Source organism: Chiloscyllium plagiosum, unplaced genomic scaffold (assembly GCF_037043375.1).
Source record: "Chiloscyllium plagiosum isolate Xiang-an unplaced genomic scaffold, Cpla_swu_hap1 HiC_scaffold_26, whole genome shotgun sequence".
Lineage (NCBI taxonomy): Eukaryota > Metazoa > Chordata > Chondrichthyes > Orectolobiformes > Hemiscylliidae > Chiloscyllium > Chiloscyllium plagiosum.
Window position 1 is genome coordinate 14,881,989 of NW_028270164.1, and position 23,630 is coordinate 14,905,618.

A 23,630-nucleotide genomic window follows, 5' to 3' on the forward strand; every position below is an offset into this window, starting at 1 on the left:
CCACAACAGTTCCTGCCTCCACTCTCCTTCAGTCACCTCAATCTCCCTTCCACAGCCCTAGTAATTTGCAAGCTGAATCTAAGTGCATGTGCTTGAATTTAAGCAGTACATAATGGATATGTATGCGGTGTAAGTGGACCTGGTCTTTTTACTAGCAGTTTTTATTGTCCCTTGTCAGAGTTCCCTTGTTATCCTTTCATAATAGAAAAAGGATGAGGGGAGGGAATTTACTCCTTCTGATGCATATTGAGTTTCAGATTTAAGCTTCTGATCCAGCAAAAAGACCAGTTAAGATATCCTGACCCCAAACATTTTGAAGGTTTCACTGTGAGCTCAACATTAGAGATGATGAATTTTAATATCTAAGCAATTCCCCACTGGACAATCTTTTCTGGATATGGTAGTTAGTCTCAATCATTGGATATTCCTTTGAATATTCCTGAAAGTTTAACTACTTACAATTCAAGTGATTGCAGCCATTTAAGTGTCTGAGCTCATTTTAACTGTTTCTGTCTCATTCCCAACATTCCAAATTGTTAATTTAAAGATTCATTGCCTATATTTTATTTAGCAATTGTGAAAATAATAAAATTGCTAACAATAAGAATTATCCTGCTAATAAATTCTCCAATATAACATCCTGAGACAAAGTTGTGTTTCCAGTTATGTGGTAAGATTTTAACAAGTTGCAATGTTGGCACTTTCATTGAGACTGTCGAAAGAGATACATGTCATTTAAGGGCATGATTTGGAGGTGCCGGTGTTGGACTGGGGTGTACAAAGTTAAAAGTCACACAACATCAGGTTATAGTCCAACAGGTTTAATTGGAAGCACTAGCTTTCAGAGCACTGCTCCTTCATCAGGTGATTGTACAACCACCTGAAGAAGGAGCAGCGCTCTGAAAGCTAGTGCTTCCAATTAAACCTGTTGGACTATAACCTGATGTTGTGCGATTTTTAACGTCATTTAAGGGCTAGTGCTGCAAGGTTAGATACCTTATGGGGTAAAGATATTCCTGCCATTTCATGCCCCGTGACAATCATACAAATTAGAAGCAGAAGACCATTCAGTCCTTTGAGCCTGCTCTACCATCCAATAAGTTCATGACAAAATGTTGCCGGGAATAGAGGGTTTCAGGTTTAAAAATAGATTGGAAAGACTGGGACTTTTTACACTGAAGCATTGGAGGTTAGGGGATGACTGAGGTTTATAAAATCATGAGGGACATAGTCAAGGTGAATGAGAAGGGTCTTTTCCCTAGGGTGTAGGAGTTCAAAACTAGGGGGTGTATTTTTAAGTTGAGAAGAGAAAGATTTAGAAAGGTCATGAGGGGCAACTTTTGTACAGAGAGAGTGACTTGTGTGTGGAATGAACTGCCAGAAGAAGTGGCGGACGCAGGTACAGTTTAAAATACGTTTAGATAGATTCACGAATAGGAAAGGTTTGGAGGGATATGAGCCAAGCGCAGGCAGGTGGGACTAGTTTAGTTTGGAAACAGGGTCGGTTTGGACTGATTGGACCGAAGAGTCTGTTTCCATGCTGTATGACTGATCTGATTGTAACCACAACTCCACATTCCCACCTATTCCGATAACCTTTCAACACCTTGCATAAGAATTTATCTACCTTTGTCTTGAAAATATTCAAGCACTCTGCTTCCACTGCCTTTTCAAGGACTCCCAACCCTCAGAAAAAAAGCTCTGTCATGTCTTGGTTTTACTGTGTGATCTCTGATTTTTAAGAGGAACCTCAGTCCTAGATTCTCCAAAAATTGCCAAGTCAGGCTTCCATATTAGGTATTGGGTTAGCCTAGGTCTAGGGCACAGATCCATCTGTCATCTTTTAGCCAAGGTAATTAACTTTTTTAAACTGTCTCAGTAGCTTGGACGGCTCTCATTCTATGAGATTACAGGGCAACAGGAAGAGCTATTCCCGTCTTTAGGGAAAAGTTTATTTTTAACCTTGAAAATGTTCATTGAATTTGAAAAGGTCTCCTCTAATTTCTTCCTCAGTGAAGTATAACTTGACCCCAATAACGGCTGAATCCACGAGGATAGTCTTATGACTTCTGGGACTCACCTTGAACAATTCCTTGTGTCCATTCTAAAAACAGGTCAGCTTTATACAATACTGTGTGTCTGTGTGAGTTTCCTCAGGATGCTCTGGTTTCCTCCCACAGTCCAAAAATGTGCAGGTTAGGAGACTTGGCCATGCTAAATTGCCTGTAGTGTTAGGTGCAGGGGTAAATGTAGGGGAGGGGGTCTAGGTGGGTTGCGCTGCGGCGGGCCGGTGTGGACTTGTTAGGCCGAAGGGCCTGTTTCCACACTGTAAGTAATCTAATCTAATCTAAATGTATATGAGTGACCAGGGTTTGGGCTGGTATGACATGATAATGGCTTGGCATTATACATACTTTTAATCAAACTTCAGGCATGTTATGAGACACCTTGTAAAGTAGGTGAGACTTGAACCCACGTCTTCAGGGTCAGAGGTAGTGACACTACCTGTGCCACCAGAACTCTTGGCTTGGCATTATAAAACATTTTCTAATCAACCTGTTCAGAGATGCTATTACACACCTTTGGAGCAAGTGGGACTTGAACATAGACCTTCTGGACACTACTACTGCACCACAAGAACGCGGTTGGACATTATAAACGTGCTCCCATCACTATTTTCCAAACATGCTTGCCACGAGCAAAACCTTGTTATACTTCCCCATGTATCTTCTCATGAACGTATCAATTTAGAATGATGGACCAGGTGAAAGAATAGCCACTGTATTTAAGTATTTTGTGATATGTGCAGTGCTTCAAGATATTTCCTACATGATCAGATGTGTTAATACAATTCTTTGCATTTTGCACATTTCTTGTGCAATTCTTCCATTAAGCTTCTGAAAGCAGCCCAGTGCATGGTGTATTGAAGTGCAAGAGGCAAAGAAAACATCCTGTGCAAAGACTATCATTCGGAGCTAATGAAATGTTTATCTCACAAACAAAAATCTTGCGTACACTCCATTTTTGTGGTAAAGATGGAGCACTATGTTGTTTCTATAGTAATCGAATGAGCTAACATAAATCATCATAATCTTCCTGTGACCCATTATGCAACAAGTTAGCAGTTTGATTATTCATTTGTTTTAACTCACAGCAACAATATTTTATTTAAAAATATATTTCCCCATCCTCTTTTTTTTGCGAGGTCTACAAATTGGCTTATTGTATTTGGCATTTCCCCTACTCCCCCACATCTCTATCTCTCACTCACTCACTCTCTCTCTCTCTCTCTCTCTCTCTCTCTCACACACACAGAATATTTTGTTTTTCAGAAAGTAGCACAAAGTCATGATGACTGGAACTGTAATGTTCCCTTCAAGCCTACATAATGTCACCTGATGAATGTCAAGCCTTTAATAATAAAGATGGATTAAAGTAGAATCATGTATACATCAGATGGAGTTCAACTTCTACATTATTAAGAGTATAGTTTTCATGATATTTAATCAAAAAAACAATTTCTGATATAGCACTGCACACACACAATTTTAATACTTTGTATTTTCCCCAGAGATTCATAGTAAAGTAAATCTATTTGCCATATATTAACATTTTAAACAACCACTAGACTCAAAATATAATCAGGCTTCTGATTAACTGAATTATTATTCACAAACTGGTTTTACAATTTGAGTGCACTGCCCAAAGTGTAAAGTGCTGTAAGAGAATTTATCTAGAAATGGCAGCTATTTAATCCTACAAGTCACATACAGTGGTTTAAATATATAATCCGTTATGAATCAGGTCCATTTTTAAAACAAATATCTCCACATGTTCAGCAACATTCTCTAGGACCTTACCATTAAGTGTATAAGTCCTGCGAAGATTTGCTTTCCCAAAATACAGCACCTCGCATTTATCTAAATTAAACTCATACATTTAATGGGAAGGTCCTAGGGAGTGTTGCTGAATGAAGAGATCTTGAAACGGAGATTCATAGCTCCCTGAAAGTAAAATCACAGGTAGACAGGATAGTGAAGAAGGCCTTTGGTATGCTTTCCTTTATTGGTCAGAGTATTGAGTACAGGGGTTGGGAGGTCATGTTGGAGCTCTGGTTGGGAGGTCATGTTGGACATTGGTTAAGCCACTTTTGGAATATTGAGTGCAATTCTGGTCTCTTTACTATCAGAAGGATGTTGTGAAACTTGAAAGGGTTCAGAAAAGATTTACAAGGATGTTGCCAGGGTTGGAGGATTTGAGCTATAGGGAGAGGCTGAATAGACTAGGACTGTTATCCCTGGAGCATCGGAGGCCGAGAGGTGACCTCAGAAATTTATAAAATCATGAGGGGCATGGATAGGATAAATAGACATGGTCTTTTTCCTGGGGTGGGAGAGTCCAGAGCTAGAGGGCATACGTTTAGGGTGAGAGGGGAAAGATATAAAAGGGACCTAAGGTGTAACTTTTTCATGCAGAGAGTGGTGCATGTATGGAATAAGCTGCCAGAGGAAGTGGTGGAGGCTGGTACAATTACAACATTTAATGCGTATATGAATAGGAAGGGTTTAGCGGGATATCGGCCAAGTTCTGGCAAATGGGACTAGGTTAAGATATCTGGTCGGCATGGATGAGTTGGAGCTGAAAAATGTGTTGCTGGAAAAGCGCAGCAGGTCAGGCAGCATCCAAGGAGCATGAGAATCGACGTTTCGGGCATAAGCCCTTCTTCAGGAATTTTTCAGTTCTGATCTCCAGTATCTGCAGTCCTCACCTTCTCCATGGATGAGTTGGACCAAAGGGTCTGTTTCTGTGCTGTACATCTCTATGTCTATGAGTTGTCTGAACAAATCTGCAATCTGTCTCACTTATCCTAGGGGCAAATTGATGTTGACTATCTACAGTGTTGACAGGCCAGCAACAATTCTGAGCTGTCCACTCAAATATTATCAATCTGTTATGTTAACAAAGATGTAACTGGTGTTCATTTATGGTTCCCTGGCAGATAATGAAAATATTGCAATTTCTCAATCCACTTGCCATGTTATTGAATGGAAAAATAGTAACCTCAAAATTACTACCTGCTAATGCAAACAGGTTTGGAGCATAACCCTCCCTTTGAAAATCCCATGAAGAAAACTGAATGTTTATCACAGGTCATTGTATAATTATGTTTCTAGTTGTTAACAGTCACAATCACATTTATATTCCAGATCACTTCCACTGAAAGCATTTCGCATTTCAATCATGCTCAATTGCTCAAAAGTTGAAAAAGCAACTTCAAAGCAACTACACTGACCCAGTTGGTGACAAATAATATTTGTTACGTTTCCAGTCTGACTCAGATGTTTCAGAATGCTTCATTGCCTGAATTAACAGATTGGGTTTGGCCAACATTAGCCAATATGTTGGAAGATCTCCTCCAGTAGGGGAGGTTTTAACCTCTCTCAAACGCAGTGGACAGAATTCAAGCACAATAACAACATATGGACAACGTGACCATTTACTCCACAACTGAAGTTGAGGGATGGCCGAATACGTGAATCAAAAGCAACATTACCTCTAAACTGTACTGTTTAGACACATAGTTGCTCTGAGGGTCCACATGTGCTGATATGCATGTCAATGCTGTTCCTTGCATTGACTTGCAATTTCAAAAGTTGCTGCCACACACAGACCTTGGAGGTCCATGCAGAAAAAAAATAAATTACAAAGGAACATAGATCAGGAACCAGTCAGCCCTTCAGCCCGCTCTGCCAGTTCATAAGATCATGGCTGATCTGATTGTAACCTCAAATTCACATTCCTGCCTTTATCAAGAATTTATCACACTACCTTAAAAATATTTAAAGGGCAATACTTCCACCATCTTTTCAGGAAGAGTTCCAAAGACTCAAGAGACTCAGAGAAAAAAAAAAATTGCCTAATCTCTGTTTAAAATGAGCCAGTATTTGATGCACATCCTTAATTGCCCTTAAACCGAGTTGTACGTTAGACTATTTCACAGGATAGTTAAGATCCAGCCACATTGCTTGTGGGTCAGGAGTAACAGGGAGGGGGTAAGGATGATAGTTTTCTTTACTTAATAGACATTAGTAAATTAGATGGATTTTTATAACAATCAATAATAGTTTTATAATTACCATCACTGAGGCTAGTTTAATATTCCAGATTTATTAACTGTTAAATTCAAATTCCAACAGCTGCCATGGTGAAATTTGAACCCATGCACCCCTGGAATTATTCATCCAGTGATATCATTCCTATGCCACCAACTCCCCATATTCTTTCTTGTTAGCTCCTCACCAACAGGCATTTTTGATTTACTGCATACCGGATAACAGAAATAATCTCTCATTTTGGCAAGTGTGCAGTTAGTACAGATGAAATTCCCAATCTAAAGAATGGAGAAAATTTGAGTTCTTCAAGTCAGTTTAAGCATAGGGAATTAGAATGTTGCTGAGAAGAAAGCAGATTCACACCATCAAAACAGAAAACTACAAGTAAGAAAACATATGATACAGTGCAAGAGTTTAGAAAGACAAATATAGTTACTGAGGTAAGTAGTGTTCCATTTTCAAACCATTTAAATATAGCTTTTATATTGTAAGCCAACAAAATCAGAGACAGCGTCCAAAGGAATGTTTGGGGATATATGATCTGCTTTCATAGAACCACTGTTGACATATGATTTTAATGATTTATTTATTTATTTTCATGGCTATGTGCATTCCCCTTTCCATTTTTCAATGCTGATTCATCCTGGGGTAGAAGCAGACGTGCAAACTTCACCCAAAATCATTTCTGTTCATCTAATAGTCTAAACATGAGAATCTGTGGACTAATCCAGAGTGGGACAACAGAATGAGGACTGATCATGTCCCCTTCCAAATCATGGTACACATTCCAGAAAGGGCTGCCAATCAAGAATAAGAAACTACTTGTTGTTTCTGCTTGTTCCAATAGCACAGACCAGCTGAGGAACCAATACTGCTAATGTAATCAGGATCAGATAGACAGAAAGACAGAGTTAATGTTCCAGGGCAATGACCCTGTTTTCATTTTGATGTCAAATGTTAACTCATTGTCTTCCTGCATTTGCTACCTCACCTGATTTTTAGTAGTTTTTTTCTCTTTTTATTTAAATTTCTAACATCAATAATATTTTGTGTTAATTTTTTTTGGATGCTAAAAACATGTATCAAGTCTTTAGGGTTATGCACGTGAGGCCACGTAATATTTCCTTGCTGAACCTTATCAAAATTGCTTTGAACTACTTATTACACTCCATGACATCCCTCTTGTCCAATTCTTGCCCCATATTACTACGTGCCATTCCTGGAACAACTCATTACAGCTGGGGTGCCTGAAGTTGACTAGCATTCTGTGATGGTACCTTCAGAAGGCCATTGTGCATCTGGACAAGTACTATCAGTCTGGAGATGCTGCACACGGTTCCTTTCATTTGCCCTGCACATGAAGTATGAGGCATCTCACTTTGTGGGTAGAGATCTGGAGGTCCTGCTGAATTCACAGGCAGGGTGTCCTCTTCCCCCAAGAAACAGCAGAGGGGACTATGACATCAGACCATCCAATGCTGGTCCAGGTTGCAATATAGACAATCTCAACCATCTGCAGTATGTGCAGTGACGCAAGAAGGTCAAATCCTTTCTCCGCTGTGCCAAACTAAATCCCACCTTCCTCTATCAGATACCTCACACTCATTCCATCTCGACCATTGTACCCATCTTCCACTGTGGGGAGGCTCACGTTCTACCACTTTCACTATCACATGCAACATTCAGTCCCTGACGCCATTAACCCCGTGTATCCTCTGTGCTGCCTGCTCACACACTTAGGATACTTCCCCACTTTGACCAAATCTAAAAGGGTGGCACAGCTGTTATCTCCCTTAATAACCAGCTTTCTCATTCAGAAGGAAAACAGCCACAATTGGGCAGAAAGAGTCAAAATGGGTAGTGGGCTGCCTGACATTTGGTTCCTGGGCGGCACGGTGGCACAGTGGTTAGCACTGCTGCCTCACAGCGCCTGAGACCCGGGTTCACTTCCCGCCTCAGGCGACTGACTGTGTGGAGTTTGCACGTTCTCCCCGTGTCTGCTTGGGTTTCCTCCGGGTGCTCCGGTTTCCTCCCACAGTCCAAAGATGTGCAGGGTCAGGCTGGCCATGCTAAATTGCCCATAGTGTTAGGTAACGGGTAAATGTAGGGGTATGGGTGGGTTTCGCTTCGGCGGGTCAGTGTGGACTTGTTGGGCCGAAGGGCCTGTTTCCACACTGTAATCTAATCTAAAAAAATCTAATCCTCACCTCTTATATGGAAAGCATCCCATACTAACCACTCCTAGTGGCTGACTGACCACGTCAAGCCTCAGTTTGGTAGTGGGTGGTGTCTTGACTAACTGAGCTGGGACTTACTGAAAGAAAAAACACTTTCACTTGACTAAAAACTACTGACAACCATGACAAACTTCCTGGCTTTGTGTCTGTACTCAGCAGCATGACAATGCAGCAGTACTGTGAGCCTGGTGTCTCTGGCTGAGGGGTTAAAGCACAAAAAGGCAATGCAGGCCAGTGCACTGGAGCATCCAGATAAGCTCACAGTCAGTCAGCACCATGCAAGCAAGTAACCATGTCAGAGTTGCATCCTAGTGTAATCCATGAGCAAGGTGTGTGTCCTTGAACACACAGTGACTTTGCAGTAGAATTACAATGATAGTTGCTGGTACAGCAATGATGTACAGAAGCATATTGCAAGTGGAGTGGAGATATGTCATGAGAGTTCTTTGAGGCTGGCCCTCATTTAATATCAATGTCCATGGCCGTGGGGTGCACTGATAATTGGTGCCCATGAAGCATGTTCTTCGATGCTGTTACCCAAGGTCCAACATGAAGTCCTTTGGAGAAGATGAGCTGAAGTTGTCAGCTACCTGCTCTGACGAGAATTCTCAACATGCAGCATTTTTGGTTCATTTGGTAAGAGAAGAATTTGAATATTAATGAGGCAAATTGTGGCATTATTAAGGCATTTAAAAAACTATAATCCTCTCAAATCAGCAGCTCTACTGCCTACCAAGAAACTCACTTCATCTCTTGGCATATGCATAATAAGATGTTACACACTGCTCACGATGTCAAGATAAACCTCACCAGACTTCTCTTGCAATTCGGCTACATAGCTTATCAAAGCCCATGTCACTCAGACCCCTATAAATTGACAGCAGCTTACCTAAGACACACACATACAAATAAGAAAAACTGAAAAATGTGTTACTGGAAAAGCGCAGCAGGTCAGGCAGCATCCAAGGAGCAGGAGAATCGACGTTTCGGGCATAAGCCCTTCTTCAGGAATGAGGAGGGTGTGCCAAGCAGGCTAAGATAAAAGGTAGGGAGGAGGGACTTGGGGGAGGGGCGTTGGGAATGCGATAGGTGGAAGGAGGTTAAGGGGAGGGTGATAGGCCGGAGAGGGGGTGGCGGCGGAGAGATCGGGAAGAAGATTGCAGGTCAAGAAGGCGGTGCTGAGTCCGAGGGTTGGGACTGAGATAAGGTGGGGGGAGGGGAAATGAGGAAGCTGGAGAAATCTGCATTCATCCCTTTTGGTTGGAGGGTTCCTAGGTGGAAGATGAGGCGCTCTTCCTCCAGCCGTCGTGTTGCCATGGTCTGGCAATGGAGGAGGCCAAGGACCTGCATGTCCTTGGCGGAGTGGGAGGGGGAGTTAAAGTGACCAGCCACAGGGCAGTTGGGTTGGTTGGTGCGGGTGTCCCAGAGGTGTTCTCTGAAACGTTCAGCAAGTAGGCGGCTTGTCTCCCCAATGTAGAGGAAGCCACATCGGATGCAGTAAATGATATGTGTGGAGGTGCAGGTGAATTTGTGGCAGATATGGAAGGATCCCTTGGGGCCTTGGAGGGAAGTGAGGGCGCAAGTTTTGCATTTCTTGCGGTTGCAGTGGAAGATGCCGGGAGTGGAGGTTGGGTTGGTGGGGGTGTGTGGACCTGACGAGGGAGTTGCGGAGGGAGTGGTATTTCCGGAACGCTGATAGGGGAGGGGAGGGAAATATATCCTTGGTGGTGGGGTCTGTTTGGAGGTGGCGGAAATGACGAAGGATGATACGATGTGTCTGGAGGTTGGTGAGGTGGTAGGTGAGGACCAGTGGGGATGAATGCAGATTTCTCCAGCTTATCTCAGTCGCAACCCTCGGACTCAGCACCGCCTTCTTGACCTGCAATCTTCTTCCCGACCTCTCCGCCCCCAACCCCTCTCCGGCCTATCACCCACACCTTAACCTCCTTCCACCTATCGCATTCCCAACGCCCCTCCCCCAAGACCCTCCTCCCTAACTTTTATCTTAGCCTGCTTGGCACACCCTCCTCATTCCTGAAGAAGGACTTATGCCCGAAACGTCGATTCTCCTGCTCCTTGGATGCTGCCTGACCTGCTGCGCTTTTCCAGCAACACATTTTTCAGCTCTGATCTCCAGCATCTACAGTCCTCACTTTCTTCCAAATAAGAAAAACTGGCAGCATGAGATAAATTGGTGACTGTATCAGATTAAAGATTGGATTGGGTGGATATGTAATGTTGGAAGATCAAATTGGACTATCTCCCTGGACGTTAATGTAATATTTAAAGGGTTAAACTGCAGTTTTCCTCCAGAAGCTGAACATTCAGGAAGTGGGTGCGGACAACATTCATGCAGGAATGCGGATGACTTCCACTCCATTTTGACAGTCATTTACTACTACTCCCCTTAATATTGTCATATTAAACTCTCATTCAGTCCCTTCCATTCAGAAATACTTTCGTAGCCATCCCCCAGCCAATCAGGTTTACTTGTGTGATCATCCCCAATACTGAAGCACATCACACCTACATTGTCTGGGAAAGTAGCGGAGCCAGAACTCATTTGCAGGGCCACCCTGAAGCTAGGACATATCACATCCACAGTGTCTTGGGGAATCGCGGAGTCAGGAAATTGTCTGCATAACGGTTCCTCAAGATTAGGGCATTTACATTTACATTATCTCCGAGGATGACCTCATCTTACAAATGTACCTGGGTAATGTGTTTATCGAAGGGGGGAGTTGCCAGAGTATCTGTAAGCATTACCAACTGACCTGTATAAAGGAGATGTGTTTTCTTGTTCAGGGCCTCATTTTCGGCTACCTTGCACAACCAGCAAAGAGTGTGAGAGGGGTCACCTAGCTTGTACAAGTTTTCATAAACTTTAACTGTTTGCAGAAGTTGGTGTGTGCAAATTGCACCTTGTGTGAGAAGCCTCACGAAAAGAACCTAACATATGACTGGTTTAAAAAGTTCTCTTCCTAGATCAAAATAATTCTTTAACTTTTACAAGGGAAAAGAATTGTAAAAGTTGGAAATCCAACATAAAATCAGAAACACACAAGCGACACTTAATAAATTGTTTGCATCTGAGGTAACTGAGTTCTGATTAAACGTATGCATTTGAAACATTAACCTGGTCTTTTTTCAGCTTCTGAAGTAGAGTTCATGTAGTTTCTATGCCTTTACTAAACAAACTCTGGTGAAAAATGCTTTGACTGTTCGCAATAGCACTTGTAAATGTAAATGTGCTATTTCAGACACTTGGAAGAAACAGCATAGTTTCCATTGAGATAATTATATGGATAGCTAAGACAAAGGAATAATGTTATTGTTTAACATACTTTCTAATTATTATGTGCTGTACTGGAAGTTTCAGATTTTAAGGTTCAAGTGAAGGTTTAGTATGAATCACCACAGCATCCATTACCTATGGGTGGGATGGCAAGCAACATGCTAAGTTTCAATACCTCCCACGTCAGTTTGCGATGACAGCTGGGGAGGTGGATGGTGTCATGGATCATAGTAGGCATCGTAGATCAAAAAAAATTACTTTGTTTTTTCCAACATTAAATTCTGACTCAGATAACAGTTGCGAACTTTAACAAGTTGTTTCAATTAGGGGAGTACAGAACACAATGGACAGCTAATCCATTTGCACCATGAGAGAAAGCAGATAACGTTTAATTCCCCACCTCTTCAAAATTTATGTGCAAGTGGCAGACATAAACAGAACCAAGTGACAGCAGTGCCACTGAAGTATATTACAGAGAAAGATATCAAAATGAAGATTTGGTGATCGTCAGCAGCAGAGAAGTCAATGAGGACTGACACATATTCGTATTTTTGACTGCAACCTATGTGGTCACAGTGGTGTGGCACATTGAAATTTGGATTTGAAAGCAAAATTTTGCATTGCTGATTGTGGGAGAGTTGCAACATAGCTGTACAACAGCAATGCATTATGGAAATTAGAGATAGAAGGAAGGTCAAAGATCTCATTCTCTTGGAAAAATAATCGAGGACTAAAACAGGGCATTTTAAATTCCGCTCCAAAAATCTTTTAAAAGATTAGCTTTAGTAAGTAACTAAGTAACAGGGGCTGGAAGATAAAGATAGCATTCATGGACATATGAAGAAGGAGCAAGAGTTGTGAAGTGAGTTTGGTTGAGTCATATGTCACAGCAGGTCCTTGCAGACTTGTAGTCCTGATACTAAACACAAAAGGTGAGATTTTCACAACTTCAATACCTTGCCAAAGCTCAGCACGTGGCATGCTCACCTTCAAGTCCTCCTCTAGAGACTCACACACATTAATCTACGTTCATAGTCCATGGTACTGAAGGAATGTTGCACTGTCAGCAGTGCAGTCTCCACTCTTAGAATAAAAGATTCAATTTCATTATTTTGAAGAAGACGCAGGGAGTTTACCCCATTATCCTGGTCATCATTTACTCTTCAATCAACTTCACTATAAAACAGATCATCTGATTGGTACCTCATCACTTTTAGTGGGAATTGCATCACATGAATTGGCTGCTGTAAATAAAATAATAACAAATCATTGGAAAGGGTTGGTAAGCACTCAGGATGTCTTGGGTTCTGAAAGGTATGTCTTCCCACTCTCCGCACAATAGGATAATGAAATTTGTTTTAAAAACCCAGAATTGCGGATGCTGGAAATCAGAAATAAAAACAGAATCTGCTGGACAAGGCCTTCGAGAACATTTCTTGTCATTGGACCCATAACATTCACTGTGCTCTCTCTGCACAGATATTGTCAGACCTGCAGAGTTTGTTAAGGATAACAAGCCTGACCGTTTGGAAAAATATGCACTGCGCTGTATTATGTTGTGCAAAAATTCCTGCCATAAGCTAGATAAACATTTGTGGTCTGATCTATTTGTTACATAAACAAACCACTGCATTGTTCTGGGAACTATACGACTACATTAGATATTGATTTCTTTATTTTTTCCCATCAATGCGTAGCAAAATATCTATTCTTGAGGTCTTGCTCTGTGCAAGTATTTGTAAAGTCAGTCATGTGAAGTCTTATACAGACCTACTTGAGGATTTGTTATACATTATAGCACAGAAACAGGCCATTCAGTCCATTGATATTGTACTTGTGTCGTCTGAATAAAAGTACTCAAGGCACTGGATTCATTTGACAATCAATTAGATTGCAATAAGGAAACATTCAAGGGCATTTTGGTTTAATGAACAAGTAATTCTCTTCTGGTGAAATTATTTTGAGCAACTTAATCTAAACTTTCACTGCAAGAAACATCTAATCTGATTTAACTGACCTGCTCACTTTCTATAGCCTTAAAATTCTACATTTCCTCTTGTATTATTTATTAAACATTTATATTTCTATCTGCTCCCTCCTCAGTACCAATTCCAAACAAAGAAGCACTCGCACTCTAAGAAGTCAAAAGAGCAATGTCTACCTTTACAAATGGTGCACTTTCCAAACAATGTCAGCAAAACTGTACACATTCTTTCCAACTCACCTTTTAAAAATGTATTCATAGGAGGAGGGCATCATCGGCAAGGCAAGCATTTATTATCCATCTTTAATTGCCCAAAGTGCAATTAAATGTCAACAATAGGCCATATCAGGTAAAGATGGCAGTTTCCTTTCCTAAAGGACATTTGTAAACCAAATGGGGTTTTCCCTCAGTAATCAAGGTCATCATTAGACTCTTAATTCCAAATTTTTATTGAATTCAAATTCCACCCTCTACCATGGTGGGATTCAAACCTGGATCCCCAGATTAGCAATCCAGTCATAGTAACCTTAGGCCACCGCCTCCTCATTAGTTTAAGAATATTGTATTTTTAAAAATGCAATGACTTCCATTCTAGTGACCCAGTTATACAGAGGACTTTCCTCCTTGTTTGACTAGAGTTTGAATAAATTCCATCCTATATTTTATGGAACTTCCTGATTCATAGTCGTGCATGAACAACCTTCCACTACAAGATGATCAGGAAAATTAAGTATTGTTTGCTGTACATTGTGAATTATGAATACTTTTTAAAACTTCATTCATGAGATGTGGTTATCACTTGCAAAGTCAACTTTTGGTAATTGCCCTGTAAACAATGATAGTAGCCCAGCTTCTTGAACCATTGCAATCGAACTTGTGTAACGTGTCCACAATCCTGTTAGAGAGTTCCAGGATTTTGAATCAACAATACAATTTCCAAGCTAGGACAGTTTGTGGCCTGGAGAACTTACAGGTGCATCTGCTACCTCATCCTTCTAGGATTAGATTAGATTCCCTACAGTGTGGAAACAGGCTCTTTGGCCCAACAAGTCCACACCGACCCTCCGAAGAGTAACCCACCCAGACCCATTTGCCTGTGACTAACGCACCTAACGCTTTGAGCAATTTTTTTTTAAGCATGGCCAACTCACCTGACCTGCACATCTTTGGATTGTGGGAGGAAACCGGAGCACCCAGAGGAAACCCACATAGACACGGGGAGAATGTACAAACTCCACACAGATAGTCTCCAGAAGCTGGGATTGAACTTGGGTCCCCAGTGCTGTGAGGCAGTAGTGCTAACCACTGTGCCACCGTGCCACCCCTAGTGGCAAAGATTGCGATTTTGTCAGGTACAGTTGACAAAGCCTTGATGAATTACTCCAGTGCATCTTATAGATGGTGCACACTGTGTGACAGGTTAGGAATGGCAAGTTTAATCCATGTCAGAACAGTGTCTGGTACAGGGGGACATTTGCAAGTGGCAGTGAATTCCTGGAGCCAAAAAGTGGGGGACAGTTTGGTGCAAGAGGGAGCCAAGGAGGGTTGGGGAAAATATATGGAGGGGTTGAAAATGGGAAAGGGCAAAATGGGACCAAGGATGGCAGGAGAAAAGAATTGAGGAAAACGTGGAGGAAGAAGAACCTAAGGCAGGAATGGGAAAGAGTTGCATTGGGAAGGGGAGGGTGGAAGCAGGAAGAGGAGGTGAAATTCATCAGCAATGCAAGCCATAAAGCATGTACATTTGAGTATGTGAGAACACAAAGGTTTGGTCAGTCTGCTTAGTCTCATTATTTAATCTGTTAAAGGCAGAATCAATTCTGAATTTGAACCAGACTTGACTGGTGATTCGGTAGTGCTGTCAGATGGAAATTGATTCAGAAACAACTCCAATGAATAGTCAAAGACCCACTAACCGATATCTATTGACATGAGGACCTTAGAACAGTGCTGACCCCGCATCAAGACCGCTGAAACATTTTGAGACTTGTTCCTTCTCCAAACCCGTTTTGAGTTTAGTCTGTGACATTTCATCGTCATCTCGTAAAACTACCAATTCCCGTCAGTACGTTTTCGCTACAAGTTTAGAAACCAAAGAGCTGAAAGCTCCAACTTCCGAAGAGGACAAGCCTGTAATAATCAAATGAATCTGTTAACACTCGAGTTTTATGTAAGTTTAAGAAATGTACTCACCTGTGGCCATGATGTAAATTTCGCCCGATTCGGTCAGACTAAAAGTTTGTTTTTGTTTTAAAAAGGCAACTCAATGAGAGTTTACTCTCGATTATGTTACACTTCTGAAAGCACGAGTAAAACTTCGCACTTTTTTAAAAAAGATCTAGAACTTTGAAAACAAATCCTAAAGCAAAAGATGGTTAGTTCGACAATTCCGGCGACCAGAGAGGGAGCTGACGGAAACAGAATTTGCACAGTTCTCTTCCGTTTCCTTAAAACCTGCTTCTGACGCACAATCTGGATCAAAACATCAAAATTTTAACTAAACACTCAGGCTCGGACTCTGACAATTCAAAAAAAATCATTCTCTGACCATCGAACCCAAGGAAAAAAAACTATTAGTTTTCTGAGGAATTAGTTGCATTTTCTCTGACTGAATCAGCAGTTGGTGGGCGCACAGTTTGTAAGATAATTATTGTTACATAATTCTTAAAGAGCCAGGAATTGATTGCTAAGTGAATACTCGGTGTTGCTCTGCAACCATGTACTGAGTAACAATAGTCCAGAACTTAATGTAGGAAAAAAATGAAGAAACAGGAACTGGAGTTACATTGTTGGGATTGTGTTGAAGTGCCATTCAGAGCTGCGCACACGTTTAGAGGGCGAACATGAGGACTGCAGATGCTGGAGATCAGGACAGGTCATGGGGATAGAGCTGAGCTGGCAGGTTGGAACTGGGGTCGGTGGGCAGAGAGGAAATGAGGAAACTGGTGAAGTCCACATTGAACCTGCCAGCTCAGCACTGTCTTCATGACCTGTCGTACCTGTCAATCTTCCTACCCATCTATCCGCTCCACCCTCCTCTCCAACGTATCACCTTCATCCCCACCTCCATCCATCTATTGTACTCTTAGCAACCTTCTCCTTAGCCCCACCCCCTCCCATTTATCTCTCCACCCCAGAGGCTCCCTGCCTCATTCCTGATGAAGGGCTTTTGCCCAAAACATCAATTTTTGTGCTCCTCAGATGCTGCCTGACCTGCTGTGCTTTTCCAGCATCACTCTGATCTTGACTGATCTCCAATATCTGCAGTCCTCATGTTCGCCCTCTAAACATGTGCCCAACTCTGAGTTAGAGATGATGGAGGTTTCCAAATTACTTAAAGTGGAGGAGTACAAACCTACACCAACTCCTGGCTAACTATTAAACTTGATGCATTGCTGTCCCACAGCTGAGTAACCATCCACAACAACCTCTTCCCACCCCCAACACTTCAAACTAACCTGATTTAACTCTGCCGTTGGACTGGATTTCCCTCTCTCAATAAGCACGCATTAGACTTAGGAACGGAAGTAGGCCATTAAGCCCATCGAGCTTGCTCTGCCATTCAATGAGATCATGACTGATAATCCTCAACTGCACTTTACTGCCTTTGACCCATTACCCTTGATCCCCTTACTGATTAAACATCTATGTCAAACTTGAATATGCGAAGTGACCCAGCCTCAACAGCCCTTTTAGTAAACAATTCATCCACTCGTGACCCGATCCACAATTCCAGATCCTAGTCTCCCTGAGCTGACTCTAACTCCCAAGATCCAACACCCCCAGATTGCCCATCCCTCCCTGAACCCAAACTGCCCTCTGAATCCTTTCCCTCAAACACCCTCCCTGGATCAGTTGCCATTAACTCCTACAATACCCCTCCCCCACTTACCCTAAGCCTTCATCTACTTATCTGCTATCTTACTCTTCTACCACCCTGCCACAGATTGTGCCAACCTGCTATCGTAGCCTCTTACCCACTTACCCCCTTGTGCCTTCTTATCAACTACCACAATTATTCACTTGAATTAATTAAATAACACAAAATATTAAATAAGAAATACTAATTACATTTAGAATTATTAAATAACATTGCAGCAAATCTTTTAAAAGAAATTTAGAGTATCATTACACTTAATTAATTAATTTTAAAATTCTTTAAATACTTAAAATGATTAGAAAGAAGCTATGCAAAAACCCCAAAAATGCTCCATAAGTTTTGTGACACTTATCTTGAAGTATAAATCTCTAAGCTGGTTACTGCTGACATTAAGGGGTCTTCCAAAGTGGAGATGGGGGGAAGAGGTGGTTTCGCCTATCCTGCACTGTCAAAGCCGAGGAAGCAGGCAGTGATAAAGACATTTGAGAGCAGCCAAACTGAAAGATCTGGTCACAAAAAAAACTAAATGTAAGTGGGTGCTTTTCAACATAATTGCCATCAGATGGATTTGTTCTGATGATAATTAGAATTGGCCATTGAATCAGTCTACCATCCACATGGAAAGCAATATGAAATACACCGGATTATGCAACATTTTGATGTTCTGAAGAAGTAATACTGGACTCAAAACATTAACTTTCTTTCCATCTCCACAGATGCTGCCAGACTGCTGAGTTTTTCCAGCATTGTCTGTTTGTTTCAATTTTCGAACATCGACAGTATATTACCTTTAGCATTTTCATGAGTCTACTGCTGCTAGTAGCTACTCCTCCAGGAGATGTGCAGTTTGTAATGCTCATTTGTCTTGGCCATCCACTGTAACATGCCTGCAAGTGCTGCTCTGTGATGGACAACACGGAAGTGACACCACCTCTAACATTCTGCTGGTCTCCACTTTACACTCTAGAAAAGATCTTGGTGGTTCTGCAGTCCTAACGAAATGGCCAAATATTGCCATTTTCTTTTCTGGATGTCACAATCTGAGTCTAAAACATGATTATTTCAATCAAAAAGGAACTAGAATACATAACATAGTGGCAGTCAAACCCTAAGTTTTTAAACAAATTTAATGCTGAACTAGATTGAAAATTAAACTGGAAGTTTTGCAACGGGGGAAAGAAAGAGTGAGTTTGTAAATACAAAATGGTCTTTGCAGCTTTTGATGATTTCATCGGAGATTTAAGAGGTTTAAGCAAAAATACAGACTGATGTTCATCAGCGTTCCAAAAGACACCACTGAAGAGGAAAGGTTCAGATGCATCGTTTCTGTAAACAGGACGGAAAGGGTTAAATATGTTAAGTAGTTGGGAGCTGAATACAACAGTAGAAGCTCAGACAAATCCTTTCAAAGATGGAACACACATCTCCAGTCAAAGTCAAACTGCTGGATTGAGCGATATGAATTTCAAATCATAAGGTTACATCAGGTGAGCATGTTAACTATTTCATAACTGTAAATAAAAATGCAGACAGTAAATCTGAATTTAAAGATATAAATGGAAGGCTCTTCAAAGCTGCCCAAGGTTGTCTAAGGATCTGATGTACGTAGGAATACAGGAATCACTGCTGCCTGGTTAACCATAACCTTAGTTACTTTGGAAAGCTAAAGGTGTTTTCTGACTAGTTCCCACTGCAGAATATCTTCGCATTCTCCTGTCAATTAAAATAATTGCAACATTTAGAGAAAAGATAATAATCGGAACAGTCATATTGTTAGAGAGCATTGAGTCTATGTACAGTATATTCATATATACTTTAATAAAGGCTCATTATTTTATCATTTTTAAAGAGCTTGAAATTAAATATTACAAATCGGGAGTGTGGTGCTGGAAAAGCACAGGCAGCATCGAGGAGCAGGAGAATCGATGTTTCGGGCAAAAGCCCTTCATCAGAAAAGACAGACATTAAAAGCACATGCACCCTGGGGGTGCCACATTATACTGCAGCACTGTTATCGTGATGGATAACAATGTTTCAGTCCACTAGACAACTTGGACTGCTGTGGAAAATGTTGGGGAGTAGCACAAAATAAACACAATGAACCTTCAACATTTTGAGTCTAAAATGTGATTATTTTTATTTATGGGAAGCAGAAGTCATAACACTGTTCCACTTTGGGACATGCACATAAAACCTAGGGCTAATACTCCATTGCAATTCAGACGGATGCTGCATGGTCAGAGATACCATATTTTGAAATAAGACCATAAGAAATAGGAAAATAAGTAGGCTGTTTGCCTCCTCAAGCCTGCTCTGCCATTTAATGGGATCATGCCTGAAACCACTGGAGCAGCTGGTGGCTCAGTGGTTAGCACTACTGCCTCACAGCGCTAGGGACCTAGGTTCAATTCCAGCTGTCTGTGTGGAGTTTGCACATTCTCCCCGTGTCTGTGTGGGTTTCCTCTCACAATCCAAAGATGTGCAGGTTAGGTGAATTGGCCATGCTAAATTGCCTGTAGTGTTCAGGGATGTGTATGTTAAGTGCATTAGTCAGGGGAAAGTGTAGAATAATAGGACTGGGGGGGGATGGGTCTGGGTGGGTTAGTCTTTCAAGGGTTGGTGTGGACTTGTTGGGCCACATGGCCTGCTTCCACACTGTAGGGATTGTACATTGAATATACCAAGGCTGCATGTACCTGCTCAGGTCGACTTGAAAGATGCCCCGGCATTGGTGTTATCTCAAAGAAGAGGAAGGGGATTTATTCTTTTAAATATTTAGCCATTAGTCAACATCACAAAAACAAATGACTTGGTCGTTATCACACTGCAGTTTGTGATGCATTTGTTCAATTCCTGCATTATAACAGTAACTACACTTCAGAAGTACTTCAATCACTGTCAAATACATTGAAACATCCAGTGATCATAAAAAATGCAAATCTCACTCTTTATTCAAGAGGGAGAATTCCTCATTAAAATTACATTATCTTAATAAAGCTTATTACACACAATTTTCAAGTTGCTGACACAAGGAGGTTATTGTAGGACAATATTGCACAGCTACATATCCTCAGCACATTTCTGTCAGCCCAGTAGAAATTTAAGTACCACACCTAAATCATGTTGAAATTTTTGATCAAAATCTCTTTTCTTTTATTTTTAGAGTTCAAAACAAGGACAACTAGTATTTAGAGTCATAGAGACGTACAGCATGGAACCAGACCCTTAGGTCCAACTCATCCATGGCAAACAAGCTATCCCAACCTAGTCTCATTTGCTAGCACTTGGCCCATATCCCCGTAAGGCCTTCCTATTCATATATCCATTCAGATGCCTTTTACATGTTGTTATTGTACCAGCCTCTGGCAGCTCATTCATACACGTACCACTCTTCACATGAAAAAGTTGCCCTTTATATCTCTTTTATACCTTTCCTCTCTCACCCTAAACCTATGCCCTCTAGTTCTGGACTCCCCTATCCTAGGGAAAAGACTTTGTCTATTTATCCTATCTATGTCCCTCATGATTTTATAAACCTCTATAAGATCACCCCTCAGCCTCCAATGCTCCAGGGAAAACAGCCCCAGCCAATTCAACCTCTCCTCCAACCCTGACAACATTCATGTAAACTTTTCTGGACACTTTCAAATTTCACAACATCCTTCCAATAGGAAGGATACCAGAATTGTACACAATATTCCAAAAGTGGCCTAATCAACATCCTGTACAGCACAACGTGACCTCCCAATTCCTGTACTCAATACTCTGACCAGTAAAGGAAAGCATACCAAATGCCTTCTTCACTATCCGATCTACCTGTGATTCTACTTTCAAGCAACTATGAACCTGCACTCCAAGGTCGCTTTGTTCAGCAACACTCCCCAGAACCTTACGATTAAGTTTATAAGTCCCACTAAGATTTGCTTTCCCAAAATGCAGCACCTCACATTTATCTAAATTAAACTCAGTCTGTCACTCCTCTGCCCATTTGCCCATCTGATCAAATCCCATTGTAATCTGAGGTAACCTTCTTCGCTGTTCACTACACCTCCAATTTTGGTGTCATCTGCAAACTTACTAACTACACCTCTTATGCTCACATCCAAATCATTTTTATAAATGACAAAAAGTAGTGAACCCAGCATTGATCCTTGTGGCACTCCACTGGTCACAGGTCTCCAGTCTGAAAAACAACCCTCCACCACTACCCTCTTTCTCCTACCTTCTAGCCAGTTTTGTATCCAAATGGCTAGTTCTCCCTGTATTCCATGAGATCTAACCTTGCTAAATAGTCTCCCATGGAGAACCTTGTCAAACGCCTTACTGAAGTCTATATAGATCACATCTACTGCTCTGCCTTCATCAATCCTCTTTGTTACTTCTTCAAAAATCTTAATCAAGTTCATGCGACATGATTTCCCACAGAAAAAGCCATTCCTAGTCAGTCCTTGTCCAACAACTTGTCCACCACTGACAACAGGCTCACCATTCTATAGTTCCCTGGCTTGTCCTTACCAGCTTTCTGAAATAGTGGTACCACGTTAGCCAATCTCCAGTCTTCCAGTACCTTACCTGTAACTATCGATGATACAATTATCTCAGCAAGGGGCCCAGCAATCACTTCCCTATCTTCCTACAGGATTCTTGGGTACACCTGATCAGGTCCTGGGGATTTATCCACCTTTATGCATTTCAAGACATCCAGCACTTCCTCCTCTGTATTATGGATATTTTTCACAATGCTACCATCTATTTCCCTACATTTTATATCTTCCATGTCCTTCTCCAACATAAACACTGATGCCAGATATTCTTTTAGTATCTCACCAATCTCCTGTGGCTACACCAAAAGTCTGCCTTGCTGATCTTTGAGGGGTCCTTTTCTCTCTGTAGTTACCCTTTTGTCCTTAATATATCTATGCAATCTCTTTGGATTCTCCTTAACTCTATTTGCCAAAGCTATCTCATGTCTCCTTTTTGCCCTCCTGATTTCACTCTTAAGTATACTCCTACTGCCTTTATACTTTTCTCAGGATTCACTCAACTCTCTTGTCTATACGTGATATATGCTTCCTTCTTTTTCTTAACCAAACCCTCAATTTCTTTAGTCATCCAGCATTCCCTACATCTACCAGCCTTTCACGCTAACAGGAATATACTGTCTCTGGACTCTCATTATCTAATTTCTGAAGGCTTCCCACTTTCCAGCCATCCCTTTACCTGTGAACATCTGCCCCCAATCAGCTTTGAAAGTTCTTGCCTAATACCATCAAATTTAGCCTTCCTTCAATTTAGAACCTCAAGTTTTAGATCTGGTCTATCCTTTTCCATCAATATTTTAAAACTAATAGAACTATGGTCGCTGGTCCAAAGTGCTCCCCCACTGACACCTCAGTCACCTGCCCTGTCTTATTTCCCAAGAGTACGTCAAGTTTTGCACCTTCTCTAGTAGGTACATCCACATACTGAATCAAGAAATATTCTTGTACACATTTAACAAATTCCTCTCCATCTAAACCCTTAACACTATGGCAGTTGCAGTCTATGTTTGGAAAGTTAAAATCCCCTACCATAACCACCCTATTATTCTTATTTTTCAAGAGCTCAGGCATCCTAAATTACAGCCACCTGAATATCTTTATAATATAGTCATTATTATAATGTAGGACAAATGACAATCAATTCATAAACAGCCAGTTCCTACAAACAAGAACATGTAATCTGTTATAGTGATGTCGATTTAGGGATAAATATTGACTGTGAACCTGAGTGTTTTGAAGAGGTGATAAAGAAGATTGATAAAGGCAGACTGATAGAGACTGTCTGTCCAGACTTTAGCAAAGCATTCGACAAGGCGCTACACGGTAGACTGCTTAGCAAGGTTAAATCACATGGGATCGGGAGGAGCTAGCCAATTGGATACAAAATTGGCTTCAATGTGGGACACTGAGGGTGGTGGTGGATGGTTGTTTTTGGCATTGGAGGCCTGTGACCAGCGATGTGCCACAAAGATCGGTGCTGGATCCACTGCTTTTTGTCATTTATTTAAATGATTTGAATATGAATAAAGAAGGCATGGTTAATAAGTTTGCAGATGAAACTAAAATAGGTGGTGTAGAGG

The 23,630-nt window shown here is 41.3% G+C and overlaps 1 protein-coding gene across 1 annotated transcript in view; it reads right to left on the reverse strand.

Annotated features, from left to right (window-relative positions):
• Positions 1-16,117, reverse strand: part of LOC122563090 (AMP deaminase 2-like) — a 186,116-nt gene extending 169,999 nt beyond the window's left edge. Inside the window, exon 1 of the mRNA XM_043716506.2 lies at positions 15,823-16,117. Within this exon, the coding sequence (XP_043572441.1) occupies positions 15,823-15,832 (10 nt within the window). The 5' untranslated portion in view covers positions 15,833-16,117. The remainder of the gene's footprint in view (positions 1-15,822) is intronic.
• Between the last annotated feature and the right edge of the window lie 7,513 nt (positions 16,118-23,630).